The sequence below is a fragment of the Echiichthys vipera genome (genome assembly GCF_963691815.1).
Source record: "Echiichthys vipera genome assembly, chromosome: 8".
Lineage (NCBI taxonomy): Eukaryota > Metazoa > Chordata > Actinopteri > Perciformes > Trachinidae > Echiichthys > Echiichthys vipera.
Genome location: NC_139833.1, coordinates 30,037,429 through 30,054,895, shown reverse-complemented (window position 1 = coordinate 30,054,895; position 17,467 = coordinate 30,037,429). Strand labels below are relative to the sequence as shown.

Below are 17,467 nucleotides of genomic sequence, written 5' to 3'. Positions count from 1 at the left end.
TCAAGAAATAAGCAGTGGTACACAGATGTGCAAGAGACAGAAGCAGAATACAAAACTCAGGTTTGACGACTACACAGTTCGGACGGAATAAAAAAACAATGATCCGCACAATACGTTTGCACTATGCATCGCATAATGAGAGCAAATCAAAACAATTATATAATACAGTAACATGTAACTTACATACAACGATAAACTTAATACACCACATAAGATTATGGCTTCACAGTTTATGGATTCGATCGTGGGGTTAAATAGTGGCTGACTATATCCACATCCAATCCATATCTGTGAGGCTTGAGACAACACAACAGGTGGACTGTAAGCCAGATGAGGGAATAGTTTTAGCTGTGTAGACCTTACCTCCCATTCCTTGACATTGAGGTCAGTGATGGGCTCATCCTCCGCTGCTTCGGACACCTCATTCTTCTTGACAACCATAAACCCAGGCTCCTGACCCATCCCCCTGACCCCCTCACCGTACATGTCCGGGCTCCACTGCATGAAGAACACATACAGGTGGTCGGACCTGAGGGACGAAACACAGGGAAAACTTTGAGAGAAGAAGCTTGATTAAAAAAAAAAAGAAAAACACTCATCACCTGAGATGCTTATTTCAGTGCATCTAAAATATCAAAGCTAGTAGCAAAGACTTTAAGGTGATATCCATCACGGTGATATTAACATTGTTCTATTGTAACTTTGAAATTATTAATATACAGTCTATGATTAGAAGCAATAAATATATTGGTGAATTTGTTTCAAGAATGACTCAATACTTGGTATGTTAAAGCATTCTTCTCATATTCTTTAGCTGCAAAATGCTTCACCATGTTCAGTAGCAAGTTGCTAACTAACTGTGCATGCTGTTCGGTGTTGGGTGGGTAGCGTCCAGTGGATTCATCCGATTGTTTGCTGACAAACAGCAGCTTGATGAGAGCAGTAAGACTAAAGGAAAAAAAAACATTTGGCACAAAATGCTCGAGCTAAGGGGACCTGCAAACTCAGGTGATATTTCTCTACGAGTTTATCACTTAAAACAATACCTTTCACATTACACAGTCACTTGATACATTGTTAACATGTAAATATTGATAAGAGCAGTGTATGGCCAGATCCCTTAAAACGGGGAAGTCTAGTGGTAATGATGAGAAATGTGTGCGTTATCTCCTGTAGCTCTCCCTCTCCCACTTTCCCTTTGTGACCGCTTTTTCATGACAACTATGTAAACAGTTTAGGAAAAGATAGTGCAGCATAAACAAATACAGAATAGATTTTGTGTCACATTCTGCTGTGGCTGGTAGACATGAAAGAGCTGTGCAGACTAAGTAGATTGAGCTGTATTCAGTGTCATGGTTGTGTGTGGTGCATTCAATGGCCTCCCTTTCTTCCCACACCATTGCCAGGACACTTAAAGACACATCACGCGGGTCGCCTCCCATCTAGGTCAAGCTACAAAGAGGCTAGCCGTGTCTGAAGAAAAGGACTATGAGCTGCTGTGTTGTCAGTCCGAACAGCTTATGCTCACTCCTCCCACACACCTTATTCTGCTGGCAGTGCCAAGGAAAACAAGTTAGAAATAATGAGGAGTAACATGTACGAGTCTCGTCTTTTACTATTAGCTTTGAATCTGCAATGCCCCGGGGCGTACATCCCTAGAGCAGCACGCATCACGGAAAAACTTGTTTCCCAGGTGGAAAATGCTGTAGCTAAGCAACCTGTATATGAAAACAAAAACGCTAGATCAAGTAAGACTTCTGAAGTTCATATAATGAAGTAAGGAGGATTCCATCACTGCACTAAGCTACTCAATGCACGGCAGAACTGAGACATATTTATGGTACAATGACAAACTAAAAAGGACATGCCTGTTTGTTTGATTCAAATGTGATTAGCAGTCAGAGATCACAATGTGTGTTGCTGATGTAATAGTAAAGACACATGCACTAAAAAGCAGAAGAGGTGCTGTGATTCATATTCATGTTTATTATTTCCATGTATGTCCTTTTGGCTCCTTATCTATGAAAAGATACAACATATAATGCAACTACCACAAGGCCGGAGCCACATTTGGCTCTTAATGAATGGCTTTTCTTTTTAAAACTGACTTATTAAATTAAGCAAGTGCTGCAATTTGGATTAATTTGCCATATAAACATATTACGCAACTTTTTCATGTCATGGGTCTACTTCCAGTGTGAAGAGCTCTAATGTAATTATGACTACTGCTGGCTTGGCAACTGTACATCCAGACGGAGCGATCCAACTTGGAAAACCACATAAACAAGCCAAGGCTATTTCCAGTTGATATAAAACATTCTGAATGTTAGTGTAGGTCAGAAGAAGTTCATGAACAGCTTTGTGGGTGGAAAACTGACTGAGCTTGGGAAATTTCCTTATTATTGCATGGATTGTGTGTGTGTGTGTGTGTGTGTGTGTGTGTATGCCCCAGCGTAGGAATTAAGTGCGCGTGTCTGCTTCCGTGCAGAGCGGATGAATATTAAATCTTTTTGCTGTCTGGCAGAGGCAGCACAGGGAGATGGGCAGAAGCCGCAGTGAGAGTCAGAGCTCACAGAGAATGCATATTTGATTGGTTTCAAATATTTAAAGGACTGAAGGTGAGGTTCCCAGTAAGTAAGCTGACTACTGTGTGTTAGGAATACGTTAGGAGGACAAATCCCTGCAGCTCTCTACATTAAAAACAAGTCTGCCGCACTGTAAAATGACTAATCAGAGGCTATTATGTTTGTCAACATCGCTCCATGTAATCCGGTACAGCACTTCTTTCAACACATTAAAGCATGTTATTCAGGCTACCACAAAAATGATTTGCTTGTATTCAAAGGTGTAGCAGAGGTACTGACCTCTCAGAGGGCACAGCAAACCAGTACTCGTGCTTCTTGCCCTGCTGGGCATACTGCTGCATGGAGGCGCTGGCGTTAGAAACAAACGTCTTCTTCATGGGCTTCCCCACCCGCAGACACAGGAACTTGTGAGAGGGGTGCTTCCGCCTCTCTGCAGAACCAGTACCTGGGGGAGGAAATCCTCACATGGTCAGATAAGCATAAAAGTGTGTTATGTTATGGCTTAATAGCTGAAACAAACAGGACAAATTGTTTTAAAGTAATAGTTTGACATTTTGGGGAATATTTCTATTGGATTTCTTGCTGAGACTTAGACGAGAATTTCGCTAACACTCTAAGATCTCTGTGTTAAATGTAAAGCTACAGCCAGCAGCTGGTTAGCTTAGCATACAGACTGGAAATGGGGAAACTGGAATCTGATTTCTCATCCAAGTTTTCCTGCGGATCGGGGCGGCTGGTGGCACGGTGGTTGGAGCGATCGCCCCATGTGAAGAGGCTGAGGGTCCTCAGGTCAGCGGCCGCGGGTTCGACTCCGACCTGCCGCCCTTTGCTACGTATCTCCTCCTTTCTCTCTCACCCCATTTCCTCTCTGTCCTGTATAATAAAGGCTTGAAAAAACTGGCAAAAGATAATCTTTAAAAAAATATTTTTTCCCTGCGGATCAATCTAATGAGATATAACAAGTCAATTAGTTAGTGTTTTAAAAATATCCTAAATAGCTCATGTACTCAATAATGAATGATTGCATTCAAAATATTTGTATTAAAGAACCTGAAACATAATGGAATCCTGTAAGCCCCCAAAACTCTATAAAAGCTGTTATACCTTCTCACAGTGCTATAGGTTGTTAACTTGTTAAAAGATAATGGTATCTCAAACAGTCATCATGAAAGCCATTTCATAAATATTGGGGGGATATTCCAGGATTTTGGAAAAAGGGCAGTTTTACAACATGTAGAGGTTGTCAGAATATATAAATGGGTGTTGTATTAGTCAGTTTTTTGCTAGTTTTGGACAGAGCTAGGCTAGCTGCTCCCCCTGTTTACAGTCTTTATTCTAAGCTAAAGTGCTGTAGCTTTACATTTACCATACGGACACAATAGTTTTATCAACCTCAACCAAATAAGCATATTTCCCAAAAATCATGAGTGTCTCTCATCTACAAACAGCATATTTTGTGTATTCTCCCCCCTAATACTTGCTTTATCTATGACCTAGTTTTCTATCTTCTATTTACTGGCTACTTCATCTGGCATTAGTCATTTAGTGGCAGAAAAACAACAGATGACAGAAATAAATGGAGCAGCAACTATAATTGATAGTGGCAGAGTCTTTTGCCTGCGTTACATTATCAATGGCCTATTATAAGGTCACAGCCACAGGAAGCTGAATGAGATCACTGTACTGTACTCTTGACATTACACTGGCACATACTGTCAGCTCCTGGTTAGGCAGCTCAACATAACTAGCAATAATGATAGACTAAATTAATCTGCCGCTCACACGCTCAGTGGGACAAATTCATTTTCAAAATGCATTATTTCTGTATTAATGCAGCATGTTTTTGAGGTTGTTGCTGATACTTGGGTGGGCTGTGCTAATGTTCACAGAATAATGGGCTGCCCTGCTGAGATCCCTGGGAATTAGAACTGCTTTTGCAGCCCAGCTCTCTGCGTGACAATAATTGCCAGGGAGAAAATGGTGAATTTCTCTCCCACTGTCAACCTGAGTGGGTTGTAGGGACACAGGTGAGTCAGTGAGTGTGACTTACTGAGGCCACTGTCAGACTACAAAACCAAAAGTGTGCCACCCAGATACTAATTCAAAGAATGCTGCTATGGTTTTGTATGTTTTAGCCAGTTTACTACTAATCGCATGGTATCTGCCATCCACCTTCCAGGAAGTCTTTGCTTTCCATTTTCCATACACTGAACTTTTTTTCCATCCTGATACAGATTCCGATACCCAAACGTATTGATACCGAGTACTGACCGATCAGACACCGGACCTATCATTATTGTATGGCCTGGCTCAGGCTAAACTCTCTGTAAAACATGAACATACAGAGGATGAATGTAGAACTTTATTTTATTATCTAGTTTGACTTGTCAGTCATAACTGAAAGGGAACATCAATCAACTACTTTAAAATATGTGTTATCTGATTAATGATATCGATACCGTACAACTCTTGTGATAATACAGTTTAGAGAACGGGTTGTTTTTAAACTACTTGATGGTGCATTCAATAATACTCTGACACTGATATTTCAAAGTATGTTACTGAAAAGAGCTACATTTCCTCGTGATGTTGTAAAGAAATCAAATGATGTGATGAAGTGAAACTGGCCATTGTCTATTTGTTTTGAATGACTGGAAGATGTCTTGTTCTTTAATGTACAGAGATAAAGAAGATCTGAACAACACAAGACCTTTTAAGATCCTTCATTTATTCCACCCTATCATCGGTGTAGGATGGACCAAAAATAACTAAGTCACTCGCACCACAGTTGGCAGGTTAAACCCCCCAAATCACTGGTGTGATTCTCTTATCTTAAACATGCCAATGAACACAGAATAAGTTGATTCCAGGCTTTGCAGAATTTAGTTTATGTCCAAAACCACATGAAAGCAGACCAGAGAGGGATGTCACATCTGAATATTACCTCTCTGAATGCTGTTTCAGAAGGCGTTTTGATGTGGGTTTAATCGTCCCTGTGTTCCCCCTTCGGGCATTAGGTATGTTTGTGACATTGTGGTGTTTGATAGGCTTAAGCTTATCGCCTAAAGGGGTGACTCAGACCACCAGAGCCAGAGATCAAAGTGCAGCATAAAGCCCGGCTAGCTCCGCCAAGCTGATACAGCAGAGAGGCTGCCATTTCCCTTCGTCTTTATATTCCAATTACTAGCACCAAGCAAAGTGGAAACGGAAAGGTTATCAGAAACCAACATGAGAAGTGATTCTGAAGCAGCCAGAGAGGAGAGGAACTCACTTTGATGGTCTTCAGAAGAATATGGATGTAGGGTTGCAGCTAAAAGGCAACGTGAGCCCAGATTCATCACCTGAAATGTCCTTTACATGGTGTTATACGTTTTCCAAATGTTATTATGAAAAAGTGTTTACCCTCTGCAGAGTTCTGCGTGCTGTCCTCTTGCGTCTCCTCTACACTCTCCTTTTCCTCCTTGCCTTGTTGCATAGTGTCCGTTTTGGAGACGCATGTCCCCTCGTTGGCTTCCCCCTGTGAAATGGCTGAGACAGAGGTGGCGTCCGTGGCACCAGGGGTGGTTGAGCTTTGGGACCCTGGGCGAGAGGTGCTTCTGCTGGGGCCCTGGGCCTGGCTAGTGCTGCTGGTGGTGGTAGTGGGTGTGCTTGGTGGCTTCTCTACACTTTGCTGCTTGGATCCCATGGAGGACTGGCTATCACTTTCTGTGGCAGTGTCTGGTGGATTTTCACACTCATCCGACTGACTGACTGAGCCACGGGCGCTTACCGAGGCCTTGGACCCGGTACCGGGGGTCTCCACCTGGGTGACGGTTTGCACAGACTCTGTGGAAGCGCCAGAGGACTTGTCCAGACGGAGGTCTTCATTAGACGCTTGCTCCTCTTCGCGGATGGGGGACAGCTCCGACTCAGTGAAGACGTCTTCAGAGATGGAGCCCTCGGTGCTGCGTGGGGCCGTGCTGCTGCTGTCATTGGCCCCTGGCTCCCTAAGGCGCTGCTCTGGGTCTTTCTGGGAGGGATGTCTTTCAGTTGGAAGAGGCTCCAGGTCACTGGAAGTAATGGGGAAGCAATAAGACACACACAACTCTACCAATAATAATGAGATATTTGGACATGTGGATGTTTCCCTACACACTCTACATGCAAATGTTGTAGAGAAATCAGTTTAAATTTTATGGTATTGTAGCTATCGTACAATGTCTCCTGTGGCTCTGGAGGAGCGGTCTAATGTCTGACAAAAGTGTATTATACTAAATTTTGATATATTACAGAAAAGCAGGGACATGTAATGGGAAAGGTAGGATCTAGTATTTTTGGAGATAACTCAAACTGGGGACTAAAAGTCGGGGTCTCCATGCCTGCGGTTTTAAATTGTCACATGTAAGTCCCACAGCTTAACAGAAGTGCAACACTAAATCACTGGAGTACACTTTTAACCAATCATCACCCACATTTATGTCTAGTAACCATTCATTAAAAATCAGAATACAAAATGCATGCATTTCCCTGCTGAAAGCTCTAACAATTGACTTGAGCTATTTCCGCAGGACGACAAATTACACAAAGTTAAAAAAGATCAAACATGATAATTCTGAACAGTTTTTCTGGAGGACATACATGACATGAGACTACACAAATGGGCATTTCAAAGCAAGCTTAACTAATTTATGTGTCAACAGAAAAGGGTTGCAACCTATAAATGTCTCTCTGTTAATGACACAGGGAGCTGCCCTGATCATCTTAGAACACGTAGTTTGGATTTAGGAATATAATTATATATGCAGTCTGTCAAAAAAAAAAATCCCCCAAAAAAAATCCCAATGATTTTTTATTTGCCTCCATATCCCACTGTAAATTACAGCCTTTGCCTGGACGCAAATGTGACGCATTTTCTATATAAAGAGCCCCTTTGACACATGGAAGCTGCCCAGTACAACCACAACCTGATCTACTTCTACAGCTCAACTCCAACAACTGGGATGAAGCACTGCTTTTCACTTTCCCCACCCAGATTAAGAGATGACCTTCTGTACACAAGCTTCTCTAACACTTAGGCTACCACTGCCCCTTAAGAGCCATTAATCAGTAGTTGTAAAACACTATTGAGTTGTTTAATCGTACACTGGAGATCAAAATTAGAGAAAAATTAGCAATACTTGATTTATTCAAAAATACTGTTATTCTTTAGTGTTCAGAATTTGATAGAATGCCGAAGATTTTCCAGAGATTCTCTATGGGGTTTAGAGCTGGACACTTCCTCCTCCAAATTTAACTGACTTCTTTACACACTTTGGTTTCAGTCTTTCCCCAGTCTGACGCCTGAACATAATGTTTCCCAACTTCAGTAATGTCCTATCATGGTTTGGGGGATGTTTTCTGCAGCAGGAGCTGGGCCTCTTGTACAGTTACATGGCAGGTGAATGCAAATGTTTATGTGGACCTCCTTCAGCAAAATGCAACACCTTCAGTACAATTGTCTCCCAATCAGCTGCAATTTCCATGTAAGACACACTGTAAAACAGGTGAGCAGTTCACTGAAGCTAAGAATATTGAAACAATGAAATGGCCAGAACAGAGTCCAGATCTAAACCCTGTGTGGGAACCTGTGGAAAATCCTTGGTACAACAAAGTAATGTGTAAGAAACCCACTCCAGTTACTGAACTGTGGAAGAGAGTGAGTCAGAATGTCCCAAGATCAAACCAGAGCAGTGTGAGAAACTAGTGATGTCCTGTGGGTGCAGATGTGCTGAAGTCATTCAAAGCAGGAGAGAGGGAGAAAGAGAAAGAGAGGGAAAAAAGACTTCACAGTGTTTTTAATCTAGAGCTTATTTCTCCTTGCATAAATTGGTCTTCAACAACAACAAAAAACAACAACAACGACGACACTAAAACAATTGAAATGAAGCAGGAAAAAAAAGTCTGTGGGAGGAAACAAGTGACTCCTGTGAAGTGGCTGCTTCCTACTGCGTAAAGAGGTGAGCAATCAGAACGTAGGAGGGTGAAGGCATACTTTATTAACCCTGATGTAATTGCTGTTTCCTTTTTATTTTGGTATGTGGGGGTGAAAGAATTAAAGGTAAAACTTCAAAGTGGTTGGTTGATGTAATCTGACCGTGGGTGCAGCAGACAAAGACACTGATTATGGCGAGGTCGCTGCTTTTCTGAGGCAGAAAAGCATCTGGAATTTAACTGTAGGGAGAGCTATAAAATGGAACTATAAGAATGAATGGAAAAGGAGCAAATTAAGAGTCAGAAGTCAATGTTTATAGCTGCATATACTTTAAATAACTACGTGTGTAGTCATCATCAAGGCTCAACAACACTCAACAACAAGCATATGTCAGTGTGTTGTCTTACTCGGGCACAGCCTCTCTGATCTTGGGGTCGGTAATCTCCTTGCAGATGGCAGCAGACTGTACTTCCTCCAGAGGACACATGATGCCATACTCCTCACACCCATGGGCCTGAACCAGTGGGTCCATCCGGTGAGGGTCAAACATGATGTTATTGGGTGTCACCAGCAACACCCCGCTCACTGCACCCTGAATCAACACAAGGAAGGAGATGGATGGGTGAGGAACAAACGGATCCATCAGGATCCCACATAAAAGGAACAGCTTAGTGTCTTTAGCTACTGATAAAAGATAATCAAAAGCACCTCTGTCACATGAACAACTGGAAGCCAAATCAATTTGAGAGCACAAATGTCCTAAATCAAGTAGAAGTTATTGACTACCAGCAGTGACCACTTAGGTGCTTTCATTTGGTACCTGGGAGTGAATCAGCAGTGGTTCGATACCATGGATCTCTGTGTGTTGGTGTGTTAGCAGGACAGGTGCTGGGATAGTGTATAGCAGTGTGTTAGCGCCAGTGTTGGCCAGTTACTGTAATAATGTTACTTTTCCCAGTGACGAGTAGTGTAACCAATTACTGATAAAAAAATGAAAACAATTTCCCCCAGCAATTATTATTATAGGTATTTCTGATTGTGGTGATAATATTACAGTTACCCCTCCATAAAACATCTTCTTACAACTTTACTTTTTGTCACTCATTTAAATTGAACAACGCAATCCTCTGGCTGGACATTTTTTTTAAAATCCCCAGCGGACTCATTTTCTAGCCGGAAAGATGCACATGTCAACGGCTGTTGCCCCTCAGTGGCTGAACAATCAAAATTGGATTTTAATCGTGGTCGTGGACAGCAGGCGACAACGGACACACAACTTATGAAGCCTGTGGCTGGAGATGTGGTGGATGAGACGTTGCCCATCTCCACAGTTGACTCGCTGTCTTTCAAACAGATCTTTGAGAAAATACCTGCCACGGGCGACAGAAGACTTCCAGGAAGAAAATCATTTGCAAGCTATCTGGACAAAGAATACAGTCTGATGGAAGTTGAGCTGATGAAAGCTTTCAAAGATATAGTCTTTGTCTCTACAGCTGCCGATGTCTGCTTTGCTTTATTCTGGTGATGGCAGCAGCAGTTTGTTGCGTGTCTCGTCATGTTATTAATTATTCAAGACAATTTGGCAGCACATATACTTTTAGAGCAACGTTTTTGGGTATTACTATGTCAGCTCAGTTAGTAGCTAAAGTCAGGTACCTTTTTGCCTTCAGCCTCAGGTCAAATATCCCAGCACACAGATGGCTCTTTAGCTCGTTCATAGACTTCATTCTCAGGACAAACTGGACACGATCAGGGATGGGGTTTACTCAGAGTAACGGAAAGTAATATAACAAGTTATGTAACAAGTTACTTTTCTAAGTAAAGTAATAACATTACTTTTGAAATGAGTAATATATTAATTTGTTTTTTGAGTAACACTGGTTGGTGCGCACACATGCACACTTTCAGATAGGCAGTGATGGACCAGCTGGGTGGACTGTATATTTCAGTGTAGGACGTCCTGGGAATAAAACCATGACCTGACCATACGCACACACACAGGTCGGATCTGGTGTGTGTGTGTGTGTGTGTGTGTGTGTGTGTGTGTGTGTGTGTGTGTGTGTGTGTGTGTGTGTGTGTGTTCAGTGTGTCATCAAAAAGTATCTTTGAGGTGCACATACTGTATGTTTTCTTACTTTTTGCTTGTTTTTTTTCACAGTTGTTACTTTTGTATTATCCTACACAATTTAAATTTTGTTTCAAGAGCCGAGGCCAAACAGTAACACAATCATTTTAGTACCAGATCTCAGTCAAAAAATTAATAAACGGAGACAAAAAACAGATGTGATAAGGACATTTAACTGTTATAACCTGTTAAGACCCTGAGTTCAGATAACTCAGTTTAAAACACGTTGAGGGGCTCCATCTGAACAACATGATCAGCAGACGAGATGCTTCCCTTCATGTGTTGCTCTACAGGCTTAATCATATGTAGTGCCCACACATGTGCCCACACTGTTTACTATATTCTCATTTCATGCTCGTTCAAGGTTTCTTCAATAAATTCAACGACAAAAAACAACAACAACAAACTGGATGCTTCTGATTTACAAGATGACAGTCGTGAAAGATTCCAATGCATTTTGGGGTCATCACTGGATGGTAATCATTTTATGATGGTTTTTATAATCACAATAAGTTGATCGTAGTGAATTTCTATTATCAGGATAATCCTGAATACCATGAATATCCTCACGAGTGAATGCAGTTTATCATTGCTGTGTATGTGTTGATCAACCACAACAACTAATGTAAGTCTGTGATGCTCTCTGAGTCTGCTGTGATCTTGATGATTATCAGGATGACATCATGAATCACAATTATTTTGGCCTTGATAAAAATGTAGAAATCCTTCCGTCTGTCTTGTTTACATTTGCTTCAGTCAGTGATTTCACATTGTGCCGTGCTTTAGCGTGATGCCCCCTCCCTCCTTCACTCACATTACTTGAAATGATCGGAGCCCCGGCTTTATTGCTTCTTGATTATACGTTATCACCCCTCAGAGAATTTGTTTTGTCTTTATCTTCATCTGACCAAATCAGTAGTAAACACTCACCTCTGCATCAGACCACTGCAAACCCTTCCGCGCAATCTTTTTAAATGTCCGTTGCGGGGAACAGTCGCATATAAATAGTCTCAGGAACGCCGTCAATGCTCGTACATGTGCAATCGTGCTTTACTAAAGCCCGCCTCTCTCAACTGGACCGCAGTCGGGAAGTGTACCGTGCTTAAGCACAGAACAGGTGTACTTACACTAGTCAAACAAACTAGACTTTAGCTGTGAATTGTGCTTGGGCACTGTATGAATGCAAAGTGTGAATAGACCTTAAAACAACTAAGGGCGCACTCACACTGTCCGTCCGTACCGTGACCCGTTTGTCACGCCGTTACACGTCACACGCATTGATTGACATCATTGCTATGCGTTGCTTTGTTTACAAATCTTTCCATAGACCTCAGAATTTTTGTGCGTCTTGTCCGACTGTTTTTGAATATTTTCATCTGACCAAATCTGCAGTAAACACTCCACCTCCGCATCACACCAACGTGAACCTTTCGCCGCCATTGTTGTTGTTGTTAAATGTCCACGCATGGTCCCTCATTCTATTTTCTATGTCCGAACAGGCGCACATAAATGACCTCAGAACCGCCGTAGGCCTCGTGTACGTTCTCGCACACATGCGCATGCACACTGGTCGCACACTGGTCAAACAAACTAGACTTTAGAAACGTGCTTGGGCACGGTGCGAATGGACAGTGTGAGTGCGCCCTAAGAGTGGTCATCATAGACAGCATTGTGCAGCAACTGAAATGATATTTGTGCTGATTTGTTCCTGTATTATTGTGGAATGGCGGAAATGGCTGAATCTCAACAGAAGTTCTTGATGTTTTATGGTATTGATGGTTTGTAAAACTGAAGAACAAACCAATGTGGACTTTCATTTTTTTGTTTGATTCCACATCTTTAGCTCAGTCTTTTGGAATATGAAGTGTGTTGGGTACATGCAGCTGTGCTGTATGATTATAGATTTAGTTTGATAGAAATACAAACACTTCTCTTTCCAACTGTCACAGGAGTGTTTTTCTTTTAGTCTGTCACATGATCAGGATGGTCCTTAACCAAGTGCCCATACTCATAGATAGGCGTATCTTTTCTTTTACCTTGTCACCAGTGATGTACTTGCAGTTGATCTTGAGGAACTTCTCTGTGAGGGCCTCTTCCTCCTCGGAGGTGGATGACACCACTCTGGACTGGCGCAGGGCAGAGAACACTGGAGGGTGAATGCCTTCTGGTCTGGGGGGGCCATCAGAGTCCTTGAGATAGGATGGGTGGGGGTGTTGACACCATTTGTTAATACAAGGGCTGCGATCATTTAATATGATTATTTATTGTCTTTCAATGAGTATAAGATGGTGATAAAATCATGCTGATATATCGTGATAAACAGTTACATCATCTAAATTGATAATAACAAGCACATACTAGCTCTAATTTCTCAGAAAATCTGATGTGAAATATTTTGAGATTAAATTTGTTGTTTAAATTTCATGCAGTTATTTCATATACACTATTTATGAGCTGCGATCGGGCCAAAAGAATCTGTCCTGACCCACCATGAACCTGAATAGTTTCTGTCCAGGCCTGAATCACAGCAGCAGAAACCTGAATTCATGCATGTAAGTTAAATAGGAAATTTGTGTGAACCCGACCAGATTCAAGCCTGGGGGAATTGTGAAATTACAGACCGATGATTGGGCAGAGAATCAAAACCCTACAGAAAAGATGCTAGATTGACATAAGAAATGACCGATATAAGGATAGAATTTGTTTGGCCATGTCGTCCAGCACATACTTTTATAATAAACATCATCTGTTCTTGAGACTGGACTAGTTTCTTTTTTGACACATTAAACAGAAATGGGAAAATGTTATAGTTAGGAGTAAAGTGAAATTAAGCGACACATCCGAAACTGTAAAAGCCGTGTTCCATTCTCTCATCATGCCTACAAATGGGCCATCTCTAAATCTCTCTGGCATTCTCATCTAGAGTTCAACCAAACCGACTAAATAATAAGCACTGTCGAAGGAGCATAGGTTGGTTCACTTAGTAATACGTGGTGGAACTAATTCTTGTCTCATTTCATCACACTAATGCCTTTGAGTCCCTAAATGTATTATCTATATAAACAGATATTTTCTGCATAGCAGGACAATCTGGTTAAAAGAAACCTGAAGGCAGGCCAAATGAATGTGCCTCCTGTGTGCCGGAGCAACACAAAGGCAATTAGGTGAAAAACTCTCATACCAGATCGAGGATACAATTATTGTGCTTTTGGCACTACTCCATGGGTTAGTGTTATTTTGACTCAATGTGTGGGGATCTTTTTTAAGAAGGGGAGCACTTTTATCAACATATACGAATGAGTTAAGACTATTTCAAAGCCCTAATCCTCTGTTATAACAAACACTATCTTAATAATAGTCCCATTATATTTTAAGTGTAATTAATGCAATGCTAGATGAACAACTGTTACTATCCTAATATGAAATAATTTGGGTTCTATTTAAATAATAATTTAAAAAGAATTTGATGATTGATTGACTTTCCAATTAGAACGTGAGGTCCAGGGGCCCTGGGCCTGCAGGCGGTCCGTTCAGCTAGAAACAAGCTAACTACATGCATTTCATCTATTTTAGCAGCAGCGGGTCATACACTACAGCACATTGGTGTATTGGTGTAGCAACCAGTGCACCAAGTATGTGCAGCTGGATGTAAACTGAGTGGGGAAAAAACAATAAAAAGAAGCCTATAAAAATAATAAAAATATGAATGATAGATATATAAGCCTTCTAAGGAGGTTATAATGTGATGTTAATTATTGATGATGTTGTGATTATTGCAAGTATTGAAATATCACAGTTTTACGATTATTAATCAGGGATTTTATTATTTGATATACTATATATATACTATACTATGTAAGAATTATTTTGGTCCTGCACATAAAACACGTGAGCCTACTTTATAATAAAAATAGAGCAGGGGGTCAAACACACGGCCCGTGAGCCAGAACCGGCCAGTCAAAAGGGTCCAATCTGGCCCGTGGGATGACATTGCAAAGTGTAAAAATTAAAGACATGAACTGCAATTTTTCAATAAAAGCAACAGCTAGTTCATATACGTGTCCACTGAGGGTCGTACAAAAACATTGTCAAGCAAGCAAACTAACCATGATGGAGCAGCTGGTGTGTTTTGATGTCAGGTCGACTCTTATTTATGAGGATGGACGTACTTGACCAAACCACTGCCTTTTTTCTAATCCTAACTCAGTGGTTTTCATGTCTCACCCTAACTGTCACCTTTTGTTGGCTAAAATCTGTCATGTAACAGTGTTTTTGGTGCGTTGTTGCTGCTAGACAGGGTCAACTTCCGTTCCGTCACCATCTTTTGTTCACCACTTTACGAATTTCTGTGCATAGAAAATGTGCAAATGTCGTCCTGAAACAAGTTATGCCATGAATGAACTCTTTTTAATATGAGGGGCCACAGTAAGCATTTAATTAAGATATTAATTAAGATGTTTCATTTGGGATGAACAAACACAGGGACAATATAGGCTACTAGCCTTGCAATAAACACCTTGAAACACATTGAAACGATCAAGTGTCGGCTCAAACTGACAGACTGACCTTGTTTCCTATTCCAGGAAGTCATCAAAGTAGCTCAATAATAAGCATGTCAATCTCTTAATGAAGCTGATGCATGCAAGGGCTATTATCAGGCCCCAAAATCAGGCATGACCCTGCAGGAACCCGCTGTACAGACCCAACTCAAGCCTGATCCACGTTAGCGGTTTTGGGCTCAAACCCAAATTAAAAACCTGAAGTTCAACTTTTATTAAGTCAGGTTCATAATGTTTTGTAAAAAGATAGTTAACTGAATGTGAATTTTCTGAATGTACTTATTTTTTGCATTAAAACGAAAAGAAAAATCTGGGGTTGTCGTTATTTGTGGTTATTCTGATATGACTTTAGTTGCCCGGCCCACCTGAGATCAAATTGGGCGCTATGTGGCCCTTGAAATAAAGGTTTCAGCACGTCCTCATAGAACTGGAGTTACATCCAGGTAACTACTACATATACCTACAGGGTTCAGACAGCAAACAGTAACACATAGTGAACTACTCCAACCCAGTTTAAACTGGTTTGGTCCAGCTTAGTAACGTTACATTCACTAGTTTACTTTTTTGACTTAAGCTTAAAGGGCTGGATGAGTATCTCTAACATGTTGGCCGTATGACGTATGAAGTGTTGGACTCTTTGCAAACTGGTTATTTATTTTCTATAACAACTCTCTGATCATTTGGGAGCGTACCTATGTTCCACGGGTCCTATGTTCCCCGCTTTGTATGTGACCGGGGAACATCAGACCCTTTTTCGTAAAAAAGGGTCTGATGTTCCCCGGTTAGTTATTTTTTATATCAGTGCGGAATGCCACGGCAAATAGGCCTATGTAGACCCTAACACTACCCCCTAACCCTGACACTAACCCTAACCCCTGACCCGAACAAAATGCTGAATGAAATCAGTGGAGGCAGATGCGTATGTGACCGGGGAACAGAGGGATGAATTAAAGTGCTTTTTTGGGCAGATATAAGACTGAAATGTCAGTGACATTTTAACCGCTCTTTTTCTCAGGTGAGGGTCACAACTCTCTCTCACACAAAACAAACCTGTGCACACGTGTGAAGGCCATGAATATCATAGCTTCTGCAATTTGTATCATACCTTCTACAAAGGTTATGAAGCCATGACATCATGAAGTAATGACATTAAGTCACCGCAGTTATCACAAAATCAGTTAATCCTAACATCCTCAATGCCTACATATAAAAGCATCCTACATTCTTTTGTGGTTATGCTGTATTGAGTATGGAGTCCTGCAAAATATATGGTATCTTTAATCAAGACGAATCTATTACTGATATGAGAATGATAAAAAACAGAACAAATATAAACTCTTTGCGTAATAATGTAATGAGCCAGATGCTCCACAGCCAAGACGGAATGTAAATGATGTTCTAATATATGTTGACACACAAACTATAGAGCCATTTTGTTACAGCTTCTTCATGTGCACCATGGTAACTCTGCAAACTGCTACAGATGGTGTGTCTGCTGGGCTGGAAACAGGAGGTGTTTCTACCAGTGGCCTGTTGCCATGCACTGTCTGAGCCATGGGGAGAGACTGACTGAAGCCTGTCTGAATAACTATCACCAGGGACAGCAATCTGACTGGGAGACATTTTGTAGGGCAGCAAAACTGTTGGTCTGATTGGCTGAGTAATGCTCTGCAGGCTGGACTGTCTGTGACTCTGAATGACTGCTGAAGGATGGAAAGATGAGAAGACATAAGTGATAGGAGAAATAGGGACATGAAAGACAATAAGGGGGTAGAAACTGTTTCAGAAGCGAGCAAAAAAAGGAAAGCAGTGCACAGCTGCTGTGGAGAAATAAAAAGACAAGGAGATAAAGGGAGCTAAAGGCAATGAAAGAGAGTGATTGGAGTGAGGACAAAGAACAAAAGGGAAATGGAGGACAGAGAGGAGCATGTGGGAGTTATCATCGAGGGGGGTTTCGACCAGGAGGGGAGGGCGTCAAAAGCCGACGGAGAAGTGCAGTGAAGAGCGTAGAGAAGAGAGCCAGAGCCCAACAACTGTCTGCTGTCCTCCTGACACCCACCCCCACACCTCCCCCTCTCCGTCTCCCAGTGCAGTCGACAAACAGCCTGCAGCTACTGACCCACACCGACACAAGAAGCCCAGACACAGGCAGCCAGGGAAGGCTGAGGGGGCCGGGCCAAAACCAGCCTCTCCAAACAAGCAGATGAGAAAGGGAGCTAAACATGTAAAATGGAGATAATGAGGAGAA

General features: G+C 41.6%; 1 protein-coding gene across 4 annotated transcripts in view; it reads right to left on the bottom strand.

Annotated features, from left to right (window-relative positions):
* The window catches only part of oxr1a (oxidation resistance 1a), a 180,717-nt gene that overhangs the window by 10,772 nt on the left and 152,478 nt on the right, over positions 1–17,467 (bottom strand). For 3 of the 4 annotated variants that reach the window (XM_083919230.1, XM_083919233.1, XM_083919232.1), the window contains 6 exons: positions 12,697–12,849; positions 8,943–9,127; positions 5,988–6,634; positions 5,857–5,895; positions 2,865–3,030; positions 364–529 (listed from right to left, as the gene is read on the bottom strand). In XM_083919230.1, coding sequence (XP_083775356.1) covers positions 364–529; positions 2,865–3,030; positions 5,857–5,895; positions 5,988–6,634; positions 8,943–9,127; positions 12,697–12,849 — 1,356 coding nt within the window. The remainder of the gene's footprint in view (positions 1–363; positions 530–2,864; positions 3,031–5,856; positions 5,896–5,987; positions 6,635–8,942; positions 9,128–12,696; positions 12,850–17,467) is intronic. The other variant, XM_083919231.1, reaches the window with a different exon arrangement.